Raw genomic sequence first — 16,874 nt, 5'->3', positions numbered from 1 at the left:
TTTTTTGTGCTTGTTTTTTGCTATTTTATGTTAAAAAATATTTACTCTGGAATTCAGTTCAGCTCAAAACTCTATTTTGATGAGAAATAATGTAAACCTGATTGTAACAGTTTACTAGAAAGATTACTTGATCCTGGAACTCCCAAGAATTCAAGTGCCTACGAGGTGGTGCTGGAAATAGCTTTAGAGAGCACAAACCTGTTCTGGGCTCATGTAGAGTTTGGTCCCTACTTGTCCTGTGTGTCTGGCATAAGCTGGCATTGGGGTAAGTACCAATTCCTCCTCCTCATCTTGGTCCATAGCAGTTACCAGTCCAAAATCCCCAACCTTTACTACATCATCCATTGTGAAAAATATATTGGAAGGCTGAGAAAAGAAACAGGTGGAAAGAAAGAAGTATATTATAAACGAGTCTGTGTTTTGGTAGATACAATACATTGTGGGGAATGGCATAGGTAAGTTATCTTAACTCTGCAAACATATGGCAGATTCACATCACGTATTACGTGTCTGACTCAAGTTTTTTTTTCTTGCTCTTTTAATTCCAATCTCTGAGTATTACACTCACTTGCAGCATTATTAACCAGTATGTGGCACAACACCTTATCTTATCAATGAAAGCAGACCTTGTTCCTAGATTTCCAGCCTGCAGTTGGCATTGCATAGTTTAACTGTGGGAATAACCGTTTCTGTAACAGTGCTTAAGAGCTTCACAGATCCCAAGAATTCCCATTTCAAAGTCCATCCAGCGTCCTCAGTTAAAAGCAAACCCACTCCGTGCCAGAAAAGACAGAAGAAAAGGCTTCTTGTTTTCATAAGCATGTAAAAAACACAACTATTTGCTTATTGCTGAGCTATTGAGGTATCTAACCTGTTAGTTCCACAGTACCCACAGCCTGCCTGTAAAACTGCCACCCAAGCCAGGTCTTATCTCCCACTGTACTTTCCAGGACTGAATGTCCTTTGGAGTCACAGCTCATTTAGTGCACAAAAGCTACTGCCCTGTTAAGCCTGTTTAGGGAAAGCCTTCTCAAGTTGTTCAACCAAGCAAATCAAATACAACTTCACATTCAAATAGTTGATAACACTGAACTTAAGATGTTCCAACAAAACTCCATGCAACTGGTGAGAGTGAATCAGCTTCAAGACTATCTACATAAGCTCTACTGAACAGCAACCTAAGAGCCTGCAGAGGGTTACAACAGACAGTACTGTTATGAAATGTTATTAATTAACATCTAGCAACATATTAACATAATGATTAAGTTACTTTTCAAGCCATTTTCTTGAGCACTAAAGATTGTTCAGATAATGGCTCTAAGTAATAGCTTAATGCTGGTGTGGGGAGAAAATACTTGGATAGGTTTATGAGTTTTTTCTAACTTTGGTGATCTTTTTGTGTTACTGAATTTGAATCCCCTTTCACTGCCACGTCCAAGATGGTATCTTCATGTTCTGCTTCTACTGCTACCAGACGATTACCATCTGAGGAGCTACAAGAATGGCTGTAAGCATTTCAGTGCTTACTGTACCGAGGTAGACAACAATGCCTCCTCAAATAACAGATACTGCATCTCCATCTGACAAAAACAAAGGAGTCAATTTCTCATAGCCTAGAAGATGAAGACTAATTTCACCTGGGCTCTTTAACTAAATTCTGGCAGTATACAACAAATACTGACACTTCCAGAGCTACAACTTCCATCAAGATTAGGCACCAACTAACACTGGTTCAGAAGCAAAATGAAAGGAGGTACAAAAGTCATGCCATGCCTGACTTCAGTTATCTTCAACATCAGAGGTAAAAACAACTGCAGCCATTCCCATGCTTACAGCACTCACTTCCAGTCTTAACAGCCTGGATATTACCAGACGTTAAAAGAAAGCTGCTTTTGGAGAGTCAGCACTGACTTAACTTAGTGAGACTGTCCTACGATCAGAAACTGAGGGAGCTGGAGCTGCTCAGCCTACAGTAGAGGAGGCTTACAAGGATCTCATCAGTGTCCACAAATCCCTGCAGGAAAGTGCAAGAGGACAGAGACAGGCTCTGTTCAGTGGTGCCCAGGTACAATCGAGAGCCCAGGAGCTCTCCCAGCACATCAGGCAGCACTGCTGTGCTAGGCTGGAGTGCTGACAGAGGGACCAGAGAATGGGAGTTTACTCCAAATCTGTGTTTTTCTGCCAGGATGTGGGCCTGGGCACCCTGCTCTGAGTGTTCCTGCTGGGAAAGGGCTGGGCCAGAAGGATTCAGAGGTTCCTGCCAGCCTCAGCCATCCTGTGGTTTCTCTCCAATACTGTACTGCTCTCACATAAAAAAACCCCACAAACAACAAACCAGAACAACAACAGAAAAACCCACCACTACCACACAACCCTACCTGTAACAGCACATGATCTGTCAGTTTAAAGCAGAACTTGACACAGCCAAACACTCTGACACTGCTGTGTTAGGAGCAGTAAGATGTGTAACTGCTAACGCTCCAGCTAATAATGCTATCTGAGTCAGCCCATGTGTTTCAGGAATTTTACAATACTAGAGCACAGACAGTTCAGTTACAACAGCTCCTAAGAAAATCTCCTGGTAATAAATGAGAAAAATGTTTGCCTAAAGGACACTGCCAGTAAGGTAAATAAAGTAATTAAAACCAGAATATGGAAACTTCAGACATTTGGTCACAACCATGCCAACAGACAAAAAGGCTTCCTATGGTATCCGAGGAACACAAACCTTAAGATCCCTGTGCATTAATCCTTTACTGTGCAGAAAGTCAACTGCTTCAGCGATCTGCAGAAATATCTGCAGACACTCTGTCCTTTCCCTCTCCTCTATTATGCATCTTCTGCTCATCCAGTCTTTAAGGTTCTCTTTCCTGCAGAGCTGCATTTGAATGTAAAGATACACCTTTGGAGAGGTGGGCTTGACTTTTTCTGTAGTATTTTTAGAAAGGTCCAGGCTTAAACTTGTCGGCCTTGGTGGAGAAACAGACAGGGGACTTCCTGAAGATTTCTTGTTACCGGGTTCCTTTGTACTCGTTGGCTTGTCCTCAGAAAGGCTTTCATCACATGAAGCATCAATTCTATCTTCCTTACTAGAAGCATTTCCACAACCAGAATCCTCAAACACAATAGAGGAGGAGGTCCCTTCCCTCAGGTGTACCACAGGAACAGCAGGACGACAGACTTCCAGGGAGCAATCCAATTCGGAGTGACCCAACTCATTACTGTTGATAGTACTGTCTTCTATATCACAGCCTGTAAGAACACTGTCCTGAAGGTTTAAGAGTGGATCTTCTGACTGGTGCAAATCCCTGTTGTCTGAAGCGAAAAATTCCAGAGGAGAGAACTCGCTTTCTGATGAATCAGACTGACCACGTGGTATCCCCACAGAGAAAGACCTTCCCTTCTCTGATGAAGCAGCAATAACTTCAATGTGGTCCTTCGTAGAAAACGGCTCCGTTCTGATCTTAAATGATGGGACATCCATTGGACTGGGAGAACTGAGTGGCCAATCGGTGCTAGGAAAACAAAATAAAGAGGTCAGTACTACAGAACATTATCCTATTAGAATGCATTTTCAGAAGACAAAAGTACCACGGCAAAACAGGAAACAACTACCCATGCGTGGGAACCACTAATAAGCAGGATTTGTCACCTGTTTTTCTTAGCAAGTATAATATCTTCTAATTGAGACAAGAATGTTATAGAAAGCATCTCCTGAATGAGAAAAGAAAAATAGCAAGCTCTACTGCCAAGTTCGCAATGCGCAATCAGGCTCAACTTCAACTCAAACAAACCTCATTCTTTTAGAACAAGCATTGCCATGACTATTTAAAGTGCCTTAGAAGAATTACAGCTGTGAAATGTTAATTTGGTACCTAAAATATAAAATCCACTCTATTCTAAGAATTGTTAGGCATGTTAAGGCGTTATTATGAGACTACTAAATAGTGGATCAGAAGAATATTAGGCCTCATTCTTTCTTGCCACTTTTAAATGCTGATAACATACACCCACCTTTTCTGTACTCCTAACGCCTACGTCCATTATCTAATTTTTCACTTTTAACCCAATTTTACCAAGCTTTATAACACATCAGATTGATAATCCCTCACAGATTAATGCAGAAATAAATTAACTGAAGTGCTGAATCAGAGCTATCAAAACCAAGATAGAAATTCAGAAAAGGACAGTTGTGGAAAAGGAACAGAAAGGACAGAGCTGTCAAAGCTTAAAACCAAATCACAGTAGTAAACAATGCTCTGATCATCCTCAAGATTCCCAGTTAGGGAAGCAATATTAAGAATTACAAGATGTTTCTGAAGCTTAAAGAAAGGCCTTAATACAACAGAGGACCCAGAAATGAAGAAACGCCATGCACAAAAGTGACGCATTTGTACCTTGTTAAACCGACAATTTGACAGTCAATAACAATTTCTTTCCTACTTCATCTTCCAGTTCCCCTGTTCTGTTGGCATACAACCTCAAATTCAACTGATTAAAAACCCACGAGTTACCTTTCATCTTTTAACCACTGCTCATCCATCTTTTCCTGCCATCCCTCAGGTGGAGCTTCCAGCCACGCGTTGAAGTACCGAACAATACCTGGATGCTCAAGTTTAGCTAACGCCTTGACTTCCCGCATCACTTTCTCACGTGCCAGTTCCCTAAGATTTGGGGTGAGAAGAAAAAAAGAGACATGGGTCACATAAAGCAACAGCACAGCACAGCAAACTCTGCAAAAGAATTTAACCAAATTGACCCCGTATAAGCCAGGCTCGTAGTATCGCTCCTCACCCAAATTCCCCAGTATAACTTCTTTATGTTACAAGGATGGAGGAGCAGTGTCCTCCTAACAGCTAAGCATTTATTCACCCCTTTTCAAACAATTACAGGCAGCTGAACTGAAAAGAAAGGTTCATCTTGTTCTCAGCTGTTTACAAGGACAGAATACAGAAGTCCACTAGACAGCAGTATTCTACAGGGATGTAGAAGACACTGGCACAACAAACAGACAGTAATACCTCAGCATTTCTTTTTCAATTGGCAGAACGTGAAGACTATCTTCATTCTATGGACCTCTTATTAAGATCGTAACACTCCAATCAAATGAAGTCTGATGGTTTTATTTAATGGATTTGGATAGGCTTGGAAAAGGCTCCCTTAAATTTCTGAACAAAATCTTTTATCTTAAATAATCACGCTTATTTAACACATTCAAAATATAGTAATTCTAGATTTTACAGCTTTACCCCCTCCCACTACTGGCCTGCCTGTTGCTGTTCTAACTTGAGATTTCCAGAAGCAGTGTCTCCCATCTCCCACTAAAAGGAAGTTCTGTGTAGGATAATTCAGCATCAAGGCTTGACCACCTATGACTGAAAGAAAAGGTAGGGGTTGTGGGACCGGAAAGTGAAACACGTGGATAAATGGAGTCGAAAAAGCAGGAGAGGAAAGGGGATGAAAAAGAAAGGGTGGAATAGGAAAGGTAAGGAAAGAAAGGAGAGAAGCAAATTAACAGTGCTACAAATAACTAGTGCTGTTATTAAAGGCTCAATTCATCAAGGAAATCAAAGGAGTTCCCATGTAGCTGCAGCATCCTCACAAGGGTCCTGCTATGTTAGTAGCTTAGCCAAGCAGGTCACCCTTCTGCTGTGAATATGTATGCCCAACTCTTGATGCCAAAATTAAGTCAGCCCGCCCATTAAAAAGTATGTCATTCATCCTAATGAGGATCTGGGAAATCAGTTCAGGAGCAGATGGTTCTGTGTAAGATCCTGCCAGTCGCTAATTTTTCTAGATCTCAGCAAGCTCAGTCAGTACCTGTTAGGCAAACGGATCCTTTTGATAGCATAGTTGCAGTCATCCACTTTATTTTTGGCTTCAAAAACGACTCCAAAACCTCCACGGCCCAGACACTGAATTGGTTCAAAATCTGTCAGATATCTGGATGGAGAAAAATGCATTAGGATAGACATAGATAATGAAGGCTGTGTTGTTGTGTTCTTTTTCCCTTTTTCTTTTTTGTGAGGGGAAGGGGTTTAACCATGTACAGGCAAAATGTGCTGAATGACTTCAAGCATTTCTCCTCCTTCTCCTCTACCCAACCACCCTCTGAGGTAATCAGATGGTTACCTGCTTAGGAAACTGACAGGTGCTGATTATGCATTTATTCAGCGTCTATCACATCCTCAGCAAGACTCCTGACAAACTGAAGAAGCCTTCCAGAGTGCCAGGTTTTATGACTACAGGATCACAGACTATAGATATTTCAGTTTAATTCCCATGCCCAAATTAGGTGGTGATAGACGAGTATTTTCCAAATCATGATATGTTTTTAATCCCACCACAAGTATTTTTGCTACTAACCCCGAGCACATCTTCTGAAACATCACTTCTTAAACCTCACTACCTTCCTTCTTCTCCTTCATTTTAAACAGCCCAGCTCCTATTTTTGGCAAATTAGAAATGGTCACATTTTCTCCATAGTACTACTGACAAGCCCCTATACACCCATTTCAAACAACTCTTTCCTAATAAGCAACAAAGGTTTCTTCCCTACATACTCTGCTTGTCCTTCATTTCACCTATCAGCAGGAAATAAGTGAGCAACATTACCAAGCAGAGGTCCCGTGCAGGCTCTGATGGACTGCTTAGACCAATCATAACAGCAATCTCCAATTGATAATGGGGCAAAAAGGTTATTTTTCATTGTTCTGTGAGGTAGGAGGACTATGGGTAGGTAAGAACTAATGATCACCAACTCTTTTCTCCAGACAGTTTTCACACTGACTAAAAATTTGGCATGAGCTGTATTGAACTGAATTCACCTTGATATGTATCCAGAGTTCTTGACATCACTCCAGCTGGTGTCCTTAACATCCCCACATGCAGGCTCGTATTTGCTATCAGTCTGACACTGCGTTTCAGATTCCTTCCGCAGCTAATACGGTGACCAAAACAAGAACAAAAACAAAAATTCAAGTCCTAAGTACCTGAGATCAGTTTGTACTTGGAGATAAAGCATTCCATTATTTCACTGCAAGCCTCTCCAAAAAAGTAATCAGATACAATTGAAGCAATTTAATCTGCTTGCTGAGACAGATAAGCAAATTGCACGTGGCAGCTGACAGCCTTCACAGATAGATTAAATAATAAATTTAGGCTACGTTATCTCATAAATTATTAGCACCACACAGAGCAGAATCAAAACCAAAAGAAAAAGGCTAGAATAACACTTTCCGGATTCAGGATTCAGGAAAAAAATATATACTTACTCTGCTGTAAGGATGGGGATGGAAAAGTTTGCGTACAATAAAGGTTGTGGCCACAATGCAAAATATAATGGTGCCAACGATTTCTTTCCACCAGTGAAGCAGAAGAACAGGATCTTTTTTGCGAATGGTTTTGTAATTCATATCATCAAAAAATCTAACAGTGATCTGGGTGCTCCGTTTACTTCTCTCTCTTTTGTAGTAGGGTAAGTAATAACCATTATCTGCATATAGAAGACACGAAGAGGGCATAGATTTGTTTGTATGCAACTACAAAGCAATTGTTTCTCATAAATAAGCCTTCTCAATAGACACTGGGTGCGTGTATTGCTTCAAAATTCAGAAGGCCCACCTACCGTATGGATACTGTAGAACTGAGAGTGCTCCATTGCTGTATTCTTCATGAGAGTACTTGTCATTGCTGAGACACTTATCAAATTCATCTGACCCCACCAACACTGGAGTCCTGGAAGGAGAATCTAAGCAAAGAAGAGATGACTTTCTGAGATCAATGATCATTAACAAAATTCTGCCCTTGAGAAATAATTTTGTTATCTTAGAAAACATCAGGTTGCCAGATCAGGCCATAAAGGCCAAAATTAATGCAAGAAAACACAAAGAAGGTGAAAATCAAGAGAGGCAAGCACCACTAAATACTACTTTTCAGCCTAAACGCTATTTTGGACAAGTCAACTAACTCATATCCACATCATGCAGAAAAATTCTTCTTTTAGTAGAACAATTGTTTTAGAAGACCAACATTCCATCACTTTAGAAGACCCCATCAAATCCACAGAGTCGCTTCCAATTCAAATACCTCATTAAAAAAAAACAAACAACTAATAGAGCACAGATGTTCCCAGCTGTGAACTCATTCAGGAACTATTTGACTAGCTTGAAAAAAATCAGAAAGACGCTTTTAGGTCTAAGACAATAAATGAGACTCTGCATTGTTACTTACGGATTAAGGGTTTCCATTTAATTTTGGGGAGGGGAATAATTGCATTATCATTCCTGGATTCCAGAGCCTTTGGGCTGGTTGGGAATTTTTCAGAAATTCTGACTGATGATTGAAGATACAGCTGGCCCCTGTACATACCTGAGAAACAAAACAGAGAGAGTATTATTAAGACTTGGTATCCTTCATTCTCAGCCTCAAATCGTTCATTTGAGATGTATGGTTTAGAATATTTCTGAAATATTCCTTTATATTCTGAGAATCTGAGATACTGGCTGAATTCAAGTAGAACATACTCCCCTTGCTCTAGAAAAGCATGAGACTGGAACTTACTGTGTTACCACTAATAAGAAAGGCTGCAAGAAGGAGCCTAAGTGAAAAAAAGAAGTCCTTGAAAAACAAAGCACATCTAGCATGCAGAGACAGATAGACAGCTGAGAAGAAGGGCCTGAAGCCACTATTTCAAACTGTCACAAATCACATCAAATTAATTCTAATAGCTGGATAAAAACTCAGTCACATAAGAGCTTAACTGAGATATCTTCACAGTGAGTTGCTGCAGTCAGTGCAGAAGAAAAATAAATAACGTGGAAAGTTAGAGGGCTACAGGGAGATATTTCTTACAGCTTTCTGAGCAATAAGACTTCATTGTTAACTATAAGCCTATCTCTGAAATGCAATCATCTCCAAAGTACTGTGCCTATAAAGTAGTAAACGTTTCGGAATCAAAATGGAATAGATATGTGGCTTTAAAATGTCTTTTTCTTTGTTAAAACAAAACATCATTTATTTAACACTTCAGGTCAAACAGACATAGAAATTAATCCTACCAGTATGGAAAGATCTGCTTTACTAAAAGCTCACAGAAAATGATGTTTACAACAGCTGGTGCCTCACCCAAATAGACACTGGATTCTGTGGCTCCTCTGGCAGCTTCCACAAGATCCTCCTCATCTTCTAATACTTCACTGTTTGTGGTGTAAGTTGTGTCATCGAACAGACTAATTGGAATTACCTTGCCGTCCTTAACCAGCCACGCAGAAGCAATTGGAGTGCAAAACTGAAGAAGAAAGAGATAACAGGGAAATTAATGTCATATTAATTAGATGTCTTCAATCCCTATGTTTAGTTTGTGTAGCAAATGTAGCAGCTCAAAAGCACAACTTTACTAAAGTAACTTCCAAAAAGATTTTTTTCTTTCTTTTTAAACACAGAGACAGCATTTAAAACTCAGGATGAAAGACATCAACTACAAAAGCTGCATAGCTTCTACAACTGTAACAGTTATTATTCCGTCTCTTCCCGCACCTGGTATTCCCATTCGAGATGTCCTCCTCGTCTGTTAAAAGCCATAACCTTCCAGTCAGCTACTGAGACCTTTATCACTGTATCTTTCATCATTGCTTCCTGCTCATCCACATCTGAAATTATTTTTGTTTCTTCTTTGTTCACATGTAATTTAAAATTGCTCTCAATGTATCCTGCTCTATTTTCTATGTCTGGGACATAATGCAGCTCAAAGTGACCGACACTGAAATTCCACCTAAAAGAAAAAGAGAAAAAAAGACTTTGTAAAATTTAGTTATATACTTGAAGCAAGTACCATGCCCTCAATTCAATAATTAATAAACTGAATTACCCATATTTGGCACCGTCAGTCAGATTAACACAGTTGTACCAGGAGAGGGAGTGCTAATCCCATCACTGTATCCAGAATACAAACCAAACAAGAACGAAATCTCATTGTCTTGCGTGATATCCAAGGTAAGAAAACAGCTGGTGAAGTAGTGGCAGTGACATTAAAGGTGCAGCATATGGAGAAGACAATCAAATACCATCAAATAATAATTAAGCTAGTTCTGTTTAGGGAGAGAGATGCTACATAGCTGATAAAACCATAAAGCATTTAGAAAGCAGCATTCTACAGAAGACATACTTCACTAACAAAGGATATTTTATGTTAAATGCAAGACTTTCAAGCAAGAGAAGGGATGGTGCATTCTTTTTGGTTTCTTTCTTTTATCCCCACACAGAAAACGTAACCGAATCTCTGTGACAGGCAATTCAATGAAGCCAGGATGGCTCATGTTACAGGTTAACATACTCTGAAACAAATACAACTGCATAAAGAACACAGAGCTGTCTTGCACAGCCTAAAGCCCTTCAACCTCTCCCTGACAGTATCAGTCTCTAAGAATCAGGATTTCTCTTTTAAGACTTCTCATTTGTTCATCTGTTCAACTTCTAATTAGCTTCTTTCTCACAGACTACGGACACGCTCTATCAAATCCTGCTGCAAACAGAAGAGGGAGCAGGCGAACACAGAATGACCAGCTCTCCACCGAACTATTGGCCAGTTACTGTATCTTTGTATAGCAACCAGCCTTGTAAACTTGTTTTTAAGCAAGGCGATTGGTTGGTTGGTTGGTTGGTTGGTTGAGTTGTTGTTGGGTTGGGTTTTACTGTTCGTTTTGGGTGTTTGCTATTTTTTTTTTAGAAATCTCAGTGTACTGAAAACTTCAAAGTCAGAGCAGGAGGGAAATGACAGACAAAGCATTTCTACAGCTTGTGAAGAAAAGAACACCAACATCACGAAACAAAAAGAGATGTAAGAACGAGGCTTTTTGAAATGACTTCAGCCTTAATGTGTTCGTTTTTTGTCAACTTAAAATGAAAGCTAGAACATCAAGTATGAATAAGGGACAGTTACCATGAGTAGGTAAAGCAATTAAGAAGAGAATGAAAAAAAATCACAGAAGGCATTCAGGCTACCTCCTGCTATACCAAGTGATCAGCTGGATAATCAATGGAAACACTTGTCTTGCGCAGTAGAGAAAAGACAGACTTTCGAGGTATACAAGGACAAGAAAAGTCACCATCATTTGACTTAGAGGAAATAAATATGGACAAGTATTTTTTCCAATGGTCTAAAACTGAAACATTCAAGACCGGAAGAGTTAGGAGCTAAATAACAAGTCTGTGACATTCCTTTGCTTAACAGTCCCAACTCCCTCGTGCAATTCCTTTTCTACTGAGAGTAAAAAGGTCAAATTCTTAAAGTGTTACCAATTAAAACTATAATACTCACTTCTCATTCCCACTGCGTGGTCCAACAGCACGGACTGTTTTCTGAGTTCGGCGTAAAAGGAGAGTGTCCTCCTGTTCTGCCTCATCATCATCCCACCGGCGACAGCCCACAGCCGAGCAGATGTACTTCACCTAAGGGACAAGGCATGAGACTCACAGCCTGGAAATGTGAACAACTTCAAGACCATTAAAAGCGTATTCAACGTGAATATTCAAAACTAACAATTGTTGCAGTACATTTTCAGCTCACAGGGGATATAGAGCTCCTCCCAATACTCAAAGGGAGCATATAAACAGGAGGGGGAATGGCTGTTTATGAGGGTTGTGATAGGACAAGGGGGAATGATTTTAAACTGAGACAGGGGAGGTTTAGGTTGGATATGAGGAGGAAGATTTTCACCCAGAGGGTGGTGACGTACTGGAACAGGTTGCCCAAGGAGGTTGTGGATGCCCCATCCCTGCAGGCATTCAAGATCAGGCTGGATGTGGCTCTGGACAGCCTGGGCTGGTGACTGGTGACCCTGCACATAGCAGGGGGTTGGAACTGGATGATCATTGTGACCCTTTTCAACCCAGGCTATTCTATGATGCTATGATTTTTGATGTTCAACTTGATGGATGTTGAAAAGCACGGATTAAGAGAACTGCTTTTGCAAAAAGTTCTAGGAATTCACAGTCTGGAACACCCCTGACTTAATGACTCTTCGCATGGTTCTCTATTCTAACAGAAAGAAACCATAGTTCCTCTTTTTCCCACGATGTCTATTGACATAAAGATAATTTCTAGAAGTAGGTTCATAGTATAATTCTGTTTTTTTGCTATATCTGCCTCAGCATAACTTTATTAACTTCAAATTAAGTACTACTGATCTATATAAAATACTACAGAGCCATCTCACTTGGTCTTTTCTGCTATTAAAACGGGATGGGGACCTCAACTAATGCTGTCACACAGACTTTGCAACAGTCCAATTCTCAAACAGTATTTGGAATATGAACAACCATTTGTGTTTTGAAAGTAAGTTGGACACACTTTCAGGAAGCGTGAATTGACATTACAGCGCCAAAGGCATCACGCAGAATGGCTTGGGTTGAAAGAGACATCCAAGATCATAAATCTCCAAACCCACTACAGGCAGGGCCACCAATCTCCACATTTAATAACAGACCAGGCTGCCCACGGCCCCATCCAACCTGGCCTTCAACACCTCCAGGGATGGGGCATCCACAACCTCTCTGGGCAGCCTGTTCCACACTGCCAAAACACTAAACATGGAAGTGTAAAGCAGTATTTCCTGCGTGCAGCACCTTTGGCACTGCAAGTCTGGGCCTGAATCAAAGCAGGAACTGAAATTTCCATTTCCTCAACAGCTGGTACAAGTGCCCTTTGCCATCAGTGAGAAAATCTGAGTGATTGCAAAAACTATTGCTTTGGACCCTTGTCATGAGTGATCATTATAGAAACCACAACAGCATTTTACATGAAAACACCTGGTCAAAGTGGAAAAAGCAGTTTGTTGAGTTTTGTTTGAAAATCAAACACTGGAAGTTTAAAGTTTAAAAATGTTATAAAAACAATAAGGTTTAAAAGCATTAAAATATTTAGGTTGTGGATGCCCCATCCCTGGAGGCATTCAAGGCCAGGCTGGATGTGGCGCTGGGCAGCCTGGTCTGGTGGTTGGCAACCTTGCATGTAGCAGGGGGTTGGAAATGGATGATGATTGTGGTCCTTTTCAACCCAGGCCATTCTATGATTTTATGATCATCGTTTTTCTTTTTACTTGTTTTAAAACATTTCTGATTTGAGCAAATATCCGTTATTCACTACACAAAGTATCTACGCTCACTTAAACAATACATGACACTGAAAGGGGAGGATAAGAAAGTCAAAGTCTAGAACTCAATGCAATCAATTCCTGCATTTTATCCCTTTTTTCCCTTCTGTTTTTTAGAAGTATACAACATTCAACCAGAAGATTTCAGAAAAAAAAAACCACAACACTTTCTGAACCAGTCAGATAGAAAGGAGTTTTCAACTTAACTTCTGCATGAGGTTAAAAGTTAAGGAGGACTTGTAAGATAGAGTAAACTTAACGGCATCAAGAACAAAACTCAGAAGTTTATGTACATTGAATGCTTTTCTTGTTTTCAACCAGGCACTCTTTGCTAGTCGAGAAAAAATTAAATCTTTAAGTGTGAAAAATGCATCACCTAAAACTTTATTTGATGTTCAGTAAGCTGAACTGTGAAGGCTGTTCCAGGCAGAGCCACATAATAAAGCTGAACTCATCTTCCAATTCGGCAGAAAGGGGTCATTTCTTCCCCTTGCTCTGAATTTGCTAACTCAGCACAAAAGTAATCCAATAAAAAGCAAAGAGTGTTCTCTTAGGTTAGCAAATTGATTCTGCTCAGCAAATGGCAAGTGACAGAGGCAGCACAAGGGAGAGAGCAGAAGCTCACACACAAGACGACACTGCACTGATGCTCCCAGCAGTGTCATCTAACTGCGCCAGCTGCTAAGTCTTACTCCAGCCTGCTTTATTTGTTTCCCAAGAAATTTGGATTCTGTTCTTTGGTGCTGTGCAGTCATACACCAGAACTGCAGCACAGCTTAAATCTTAAGAACAATTTACTTGCAAGATAGTATTAGAAACATAAGACACACAAATTTGAGATACACAAGACAACTTTAGAGGCTCTTACCTTCCCTGAGTAGGAGCTCAGCCCATAGCTTGTTAAAGACTTCCCCCCAACTAAGACAACATCCTCGCCCAGTTTGTAGGATGACTCAAGAAGAGATTCAACTGTGAAAGGAACTGCTTCCATGCTCTCTCGATCTCGATCCCACTGGAAAAGGTCTCCATCCAAGGAAGGAATGATCATCTTATTTCCAAATACCTAAAACGAGACAGCAGAACATAAGCTACTACTTCTAGCAAAACATACACTGATGCAAAATGAAGCACAGCATGAGCAAGTACAGTGATTTATACTCCAGCAACTTATTTTATGGCTTTGTATCCCAGAATCTTATTGTTCAAAGTTACAAAGAACACTCTCAGGCATCACATGCTGACTTTAGTTAAAGAACAGTTCGGTGTGTAACACGCGCTTGTTTCATTTTAAGCACAACATTTCAAAGCTCAATCAGTTGATTTCTATCATCCAAACAGAGAAATAAGGCTAGAAGCAGTCTTGAAGAGACTGAACAGTCAGTCAGTGGCTGAAGACTAAGCACATTATTGTGACTGTTTCAAGACAGCGGCATTTTAGGTAAAGCTGTACATTTCTACGCGCTTCCCCAGAGTGAATTTAGTAGTAAATACAGAACTGAGCATTCTCTCCAGATCAGACAACTAAATTCTGTTCTAAAAGAAAAGCTGAGGCTGCACGTGTGCCCTTTTACAACTGATGGCTACACCAGAATAGCCACCTTCCTTTAAAGCAGACAGAGCAATTACCATTGACAGACCTTAGATTTCATTTCTGGCTTTTAAAACAGTTAAATCCAACTTCTCCTCCCCAGAAAGTCTTATGCTTCTATACAGTTCCTTTCAAATTCTGATTTTTCTTAAAACACACAATAGGTCAAACATTCTTCACCGGGATACAGTTTCATCCATTACACAGATATTCAAGGAGATTCTCATTCGGAAGCATGACTCATTGTCAATGAGTACTAAGGGACTTATTAAGAAACTCATTATCAGCGTGATAGACCATAACTAATACTGTGGAGCCACGGTGGCTGCGCCCGTCAAGAAGAGAGAAACCGTAATCCCTCTAATCTTAGCTTTTGAGGATATGGATTAACATGGAAGATTTTAATGCTTTTGCAGACCTTCTGTCCATTTGGGCAGTACCCTACAACATAAGTTCATTATATTCAGATCCCTTACACATACTAAAGACTACTTTTGGTACGTGTATATTAGTCACTTCAAAGGAAACACTCACATGTGATCTAGGAGTTTTCTGCTTGGAACTAATGTAAGTTCCGATGTTACATCTTCTGCATGATTGAAATGCTCTCTAACGTGAGACCTCTTATTTTAAGTGGGTTGTACAAGGGCAAACAGCACGAGCAAAGTTGAGATTCACATAAAGAGGGAAGAAAAGACAGATCTTGTCAATGCGCACGTCGCGACTGACCTCTTTTCTTGCAGCGCTTGGATACACCTCATTCAGAGAAGAAGTTTAGGGGCATTACCTGATAATGCTGGTGACTGCACCTAAGGTCCCTAAGGGATCAAAGACCAATGCTTCCCAGCTTTGAAAAGCTTCACGATGACTGAGAATCCTTCTCAGGAATATGACATGTAATTGAAGAGATGATAAAAATAACCCCATGAATAGCAGTGGGATTCTTTTTGTTTTGGTTTTTGTTTTTTTTATAAAACAAAATGAAATACGTATGTATTTTCCTCCTGGATATTTACATTATGATTAAAAAAGACCAAAACATACTGGAGGAGAGCTGTGATCCACAGAACATGCAGCAGTATGGCTTACCAAGGAGGGGTAGGGGGAGGACACATACACATGACTGCATATGTGCACAGGAATAAAACAATAAAAAGCAAACATTTGTGCAGGGGGTTATTTGTAGAAATCACATGATTAGTGGAGAAATAGAGCAAACAAAAGGTTTATATAAACATTCATATGCAAGAGAAGCCTTGTGATCTTTAGAAACAAAGACCTGCAGATTGTGGGAAAACACTTTTGAACAACAAAAGAAGCCTGTGCCAAACTTATAGCCTTAACCATGCTGAAGTATTTTGTTACAATATTCAGCACGGAATAGTAGTATCAAAATAGTAGTATCATGGTTTTATAATGTAGCCCTTCAGGAGCACATAATAATGATCAAAACTTTTAGCCTGTGCAGTACTGCATTAATAAATTATCCATAAGGCTTCCTTCCGCACCCGGTTCAGTTACCTGCATGTAATTTGGAGAGCTGTGATTTATCTCCAGCAATAGAAGATATTCCATATGAAAGAAAAAAAGAACGAACAACAGACACTGGTCTTTTCATAGGCAACTTTCCAACCAACCAAAAGCTAAAGAAGCCCCTGTAGCACAGTTTCAGCACACAGAGCCCCAGTCAGGCAAATCACCCTGTTATGCCATCGAGGTGTCACAACTCTGTCTGTGAGCCACATACATCTGAGCAGTCCCAATCTGTCTTCTGGATCAGCAGCATTGTGCTAATACTTTGTTTTCCTGCAGACCAGCTACACACAACCTCACCTCACAAGATATGCAAAACATCAGCAAGGACCTGTTGGAAATATCCTCAATAATTTTTGGTCAGGACGGTATCTCTGATAAAAGCAGTTTTTATTCGCGATTGCAATGGCGGGCGCCCTGATAGCAGAAGCGCAACTAAGGACACGATGTTACAGCATTTATACCTTGTCTCCCATACCTTTTCCCCTCCCGTTTCCCCTTTGGTTGGGTATTCGAGGTTACAATTTTACCCGAGATTTGCATTTGTTAATTACATTCTGAAGTTTGTTAATTCAGGTGCAGTCTGTCGCCATCCTGCTGTT

The 16,874-nt window shown here is 40.2% G+C and overlaps 1 protein-coding gene across 1 annotated transcript in view; it reads right to left on the bottom strand.

Moving 5' to 3' along the window:
* Positions 1-16,874, bottom strand: part of EIF2AK3 (eukaryotic translation initiation factor 2 alpha kinase 3) — a 38,803-nt gene that overhangs the window by 3,981 nt on the left and 17,948 nt on the right. Inside the window, exons 3-14 of the mRNA XM_072335462.1 lie at positions 14,020-14,214; positions 11,318-11,448; positions 9,538-9,772; positions 9,127-9,289; positions 8,233-8,370; positions 7,628-7,750; positions 7,275-7,495; positions 6,828-6,940; positions 5,821-5,943; positions 4,515-4,664; positions 2,729-3,515; positions 199-366 (exon numbers count right to left, since the gene is read on the bottom strand). Coding sequence (XP_072191563.1) covers positions 199-366; positions 2,729-3,515; positions 4,515-4,664; positions 5,821-5,943; positions 6,828-6,940; positions 7,275-7,495; positions 7,628-7,750; positions 8,233-8,370; positions 9,127-9,289; positions 9,538-9,772; positions 11,318-11,448; positions 14,020-14,214 — 2,547 coding nt within the window. The remainder of the gene's footprint in view (positions 1-198; positions 367-2,728; positions 3,516-4,514; positions 4,665-5,820; positions 5,944-6,827; positions 6,941-7,274; positions 7,496-7,627; positions 7,751-8,232; positions 8,371-9,126; positions 9,290-9,537; positions 9,773-11,317; positions 11,449-14,019; positions 14,215-16,874) is intronic.

Source organism: Excalfactoria chinensis, chromosome 4 (genome assembly GCF_039878825.1).
Source record: "Excalfactoria chinensis isolate bCotChi1 chromosome 4, bCotChi1.hap2, whole genome shotgun sequence".
Classification (NCBI taxonomy): Eukaryota; Metazoa; Chordata; class Aves; order Galliformes; family Phasianidae; genus Excalfactoria; species Excalfactoria chinensis.
Note: the sequence above shows the minus strand (reverse complement) of the source record. Positions and strands in the feature narration are given on the sequence as shown.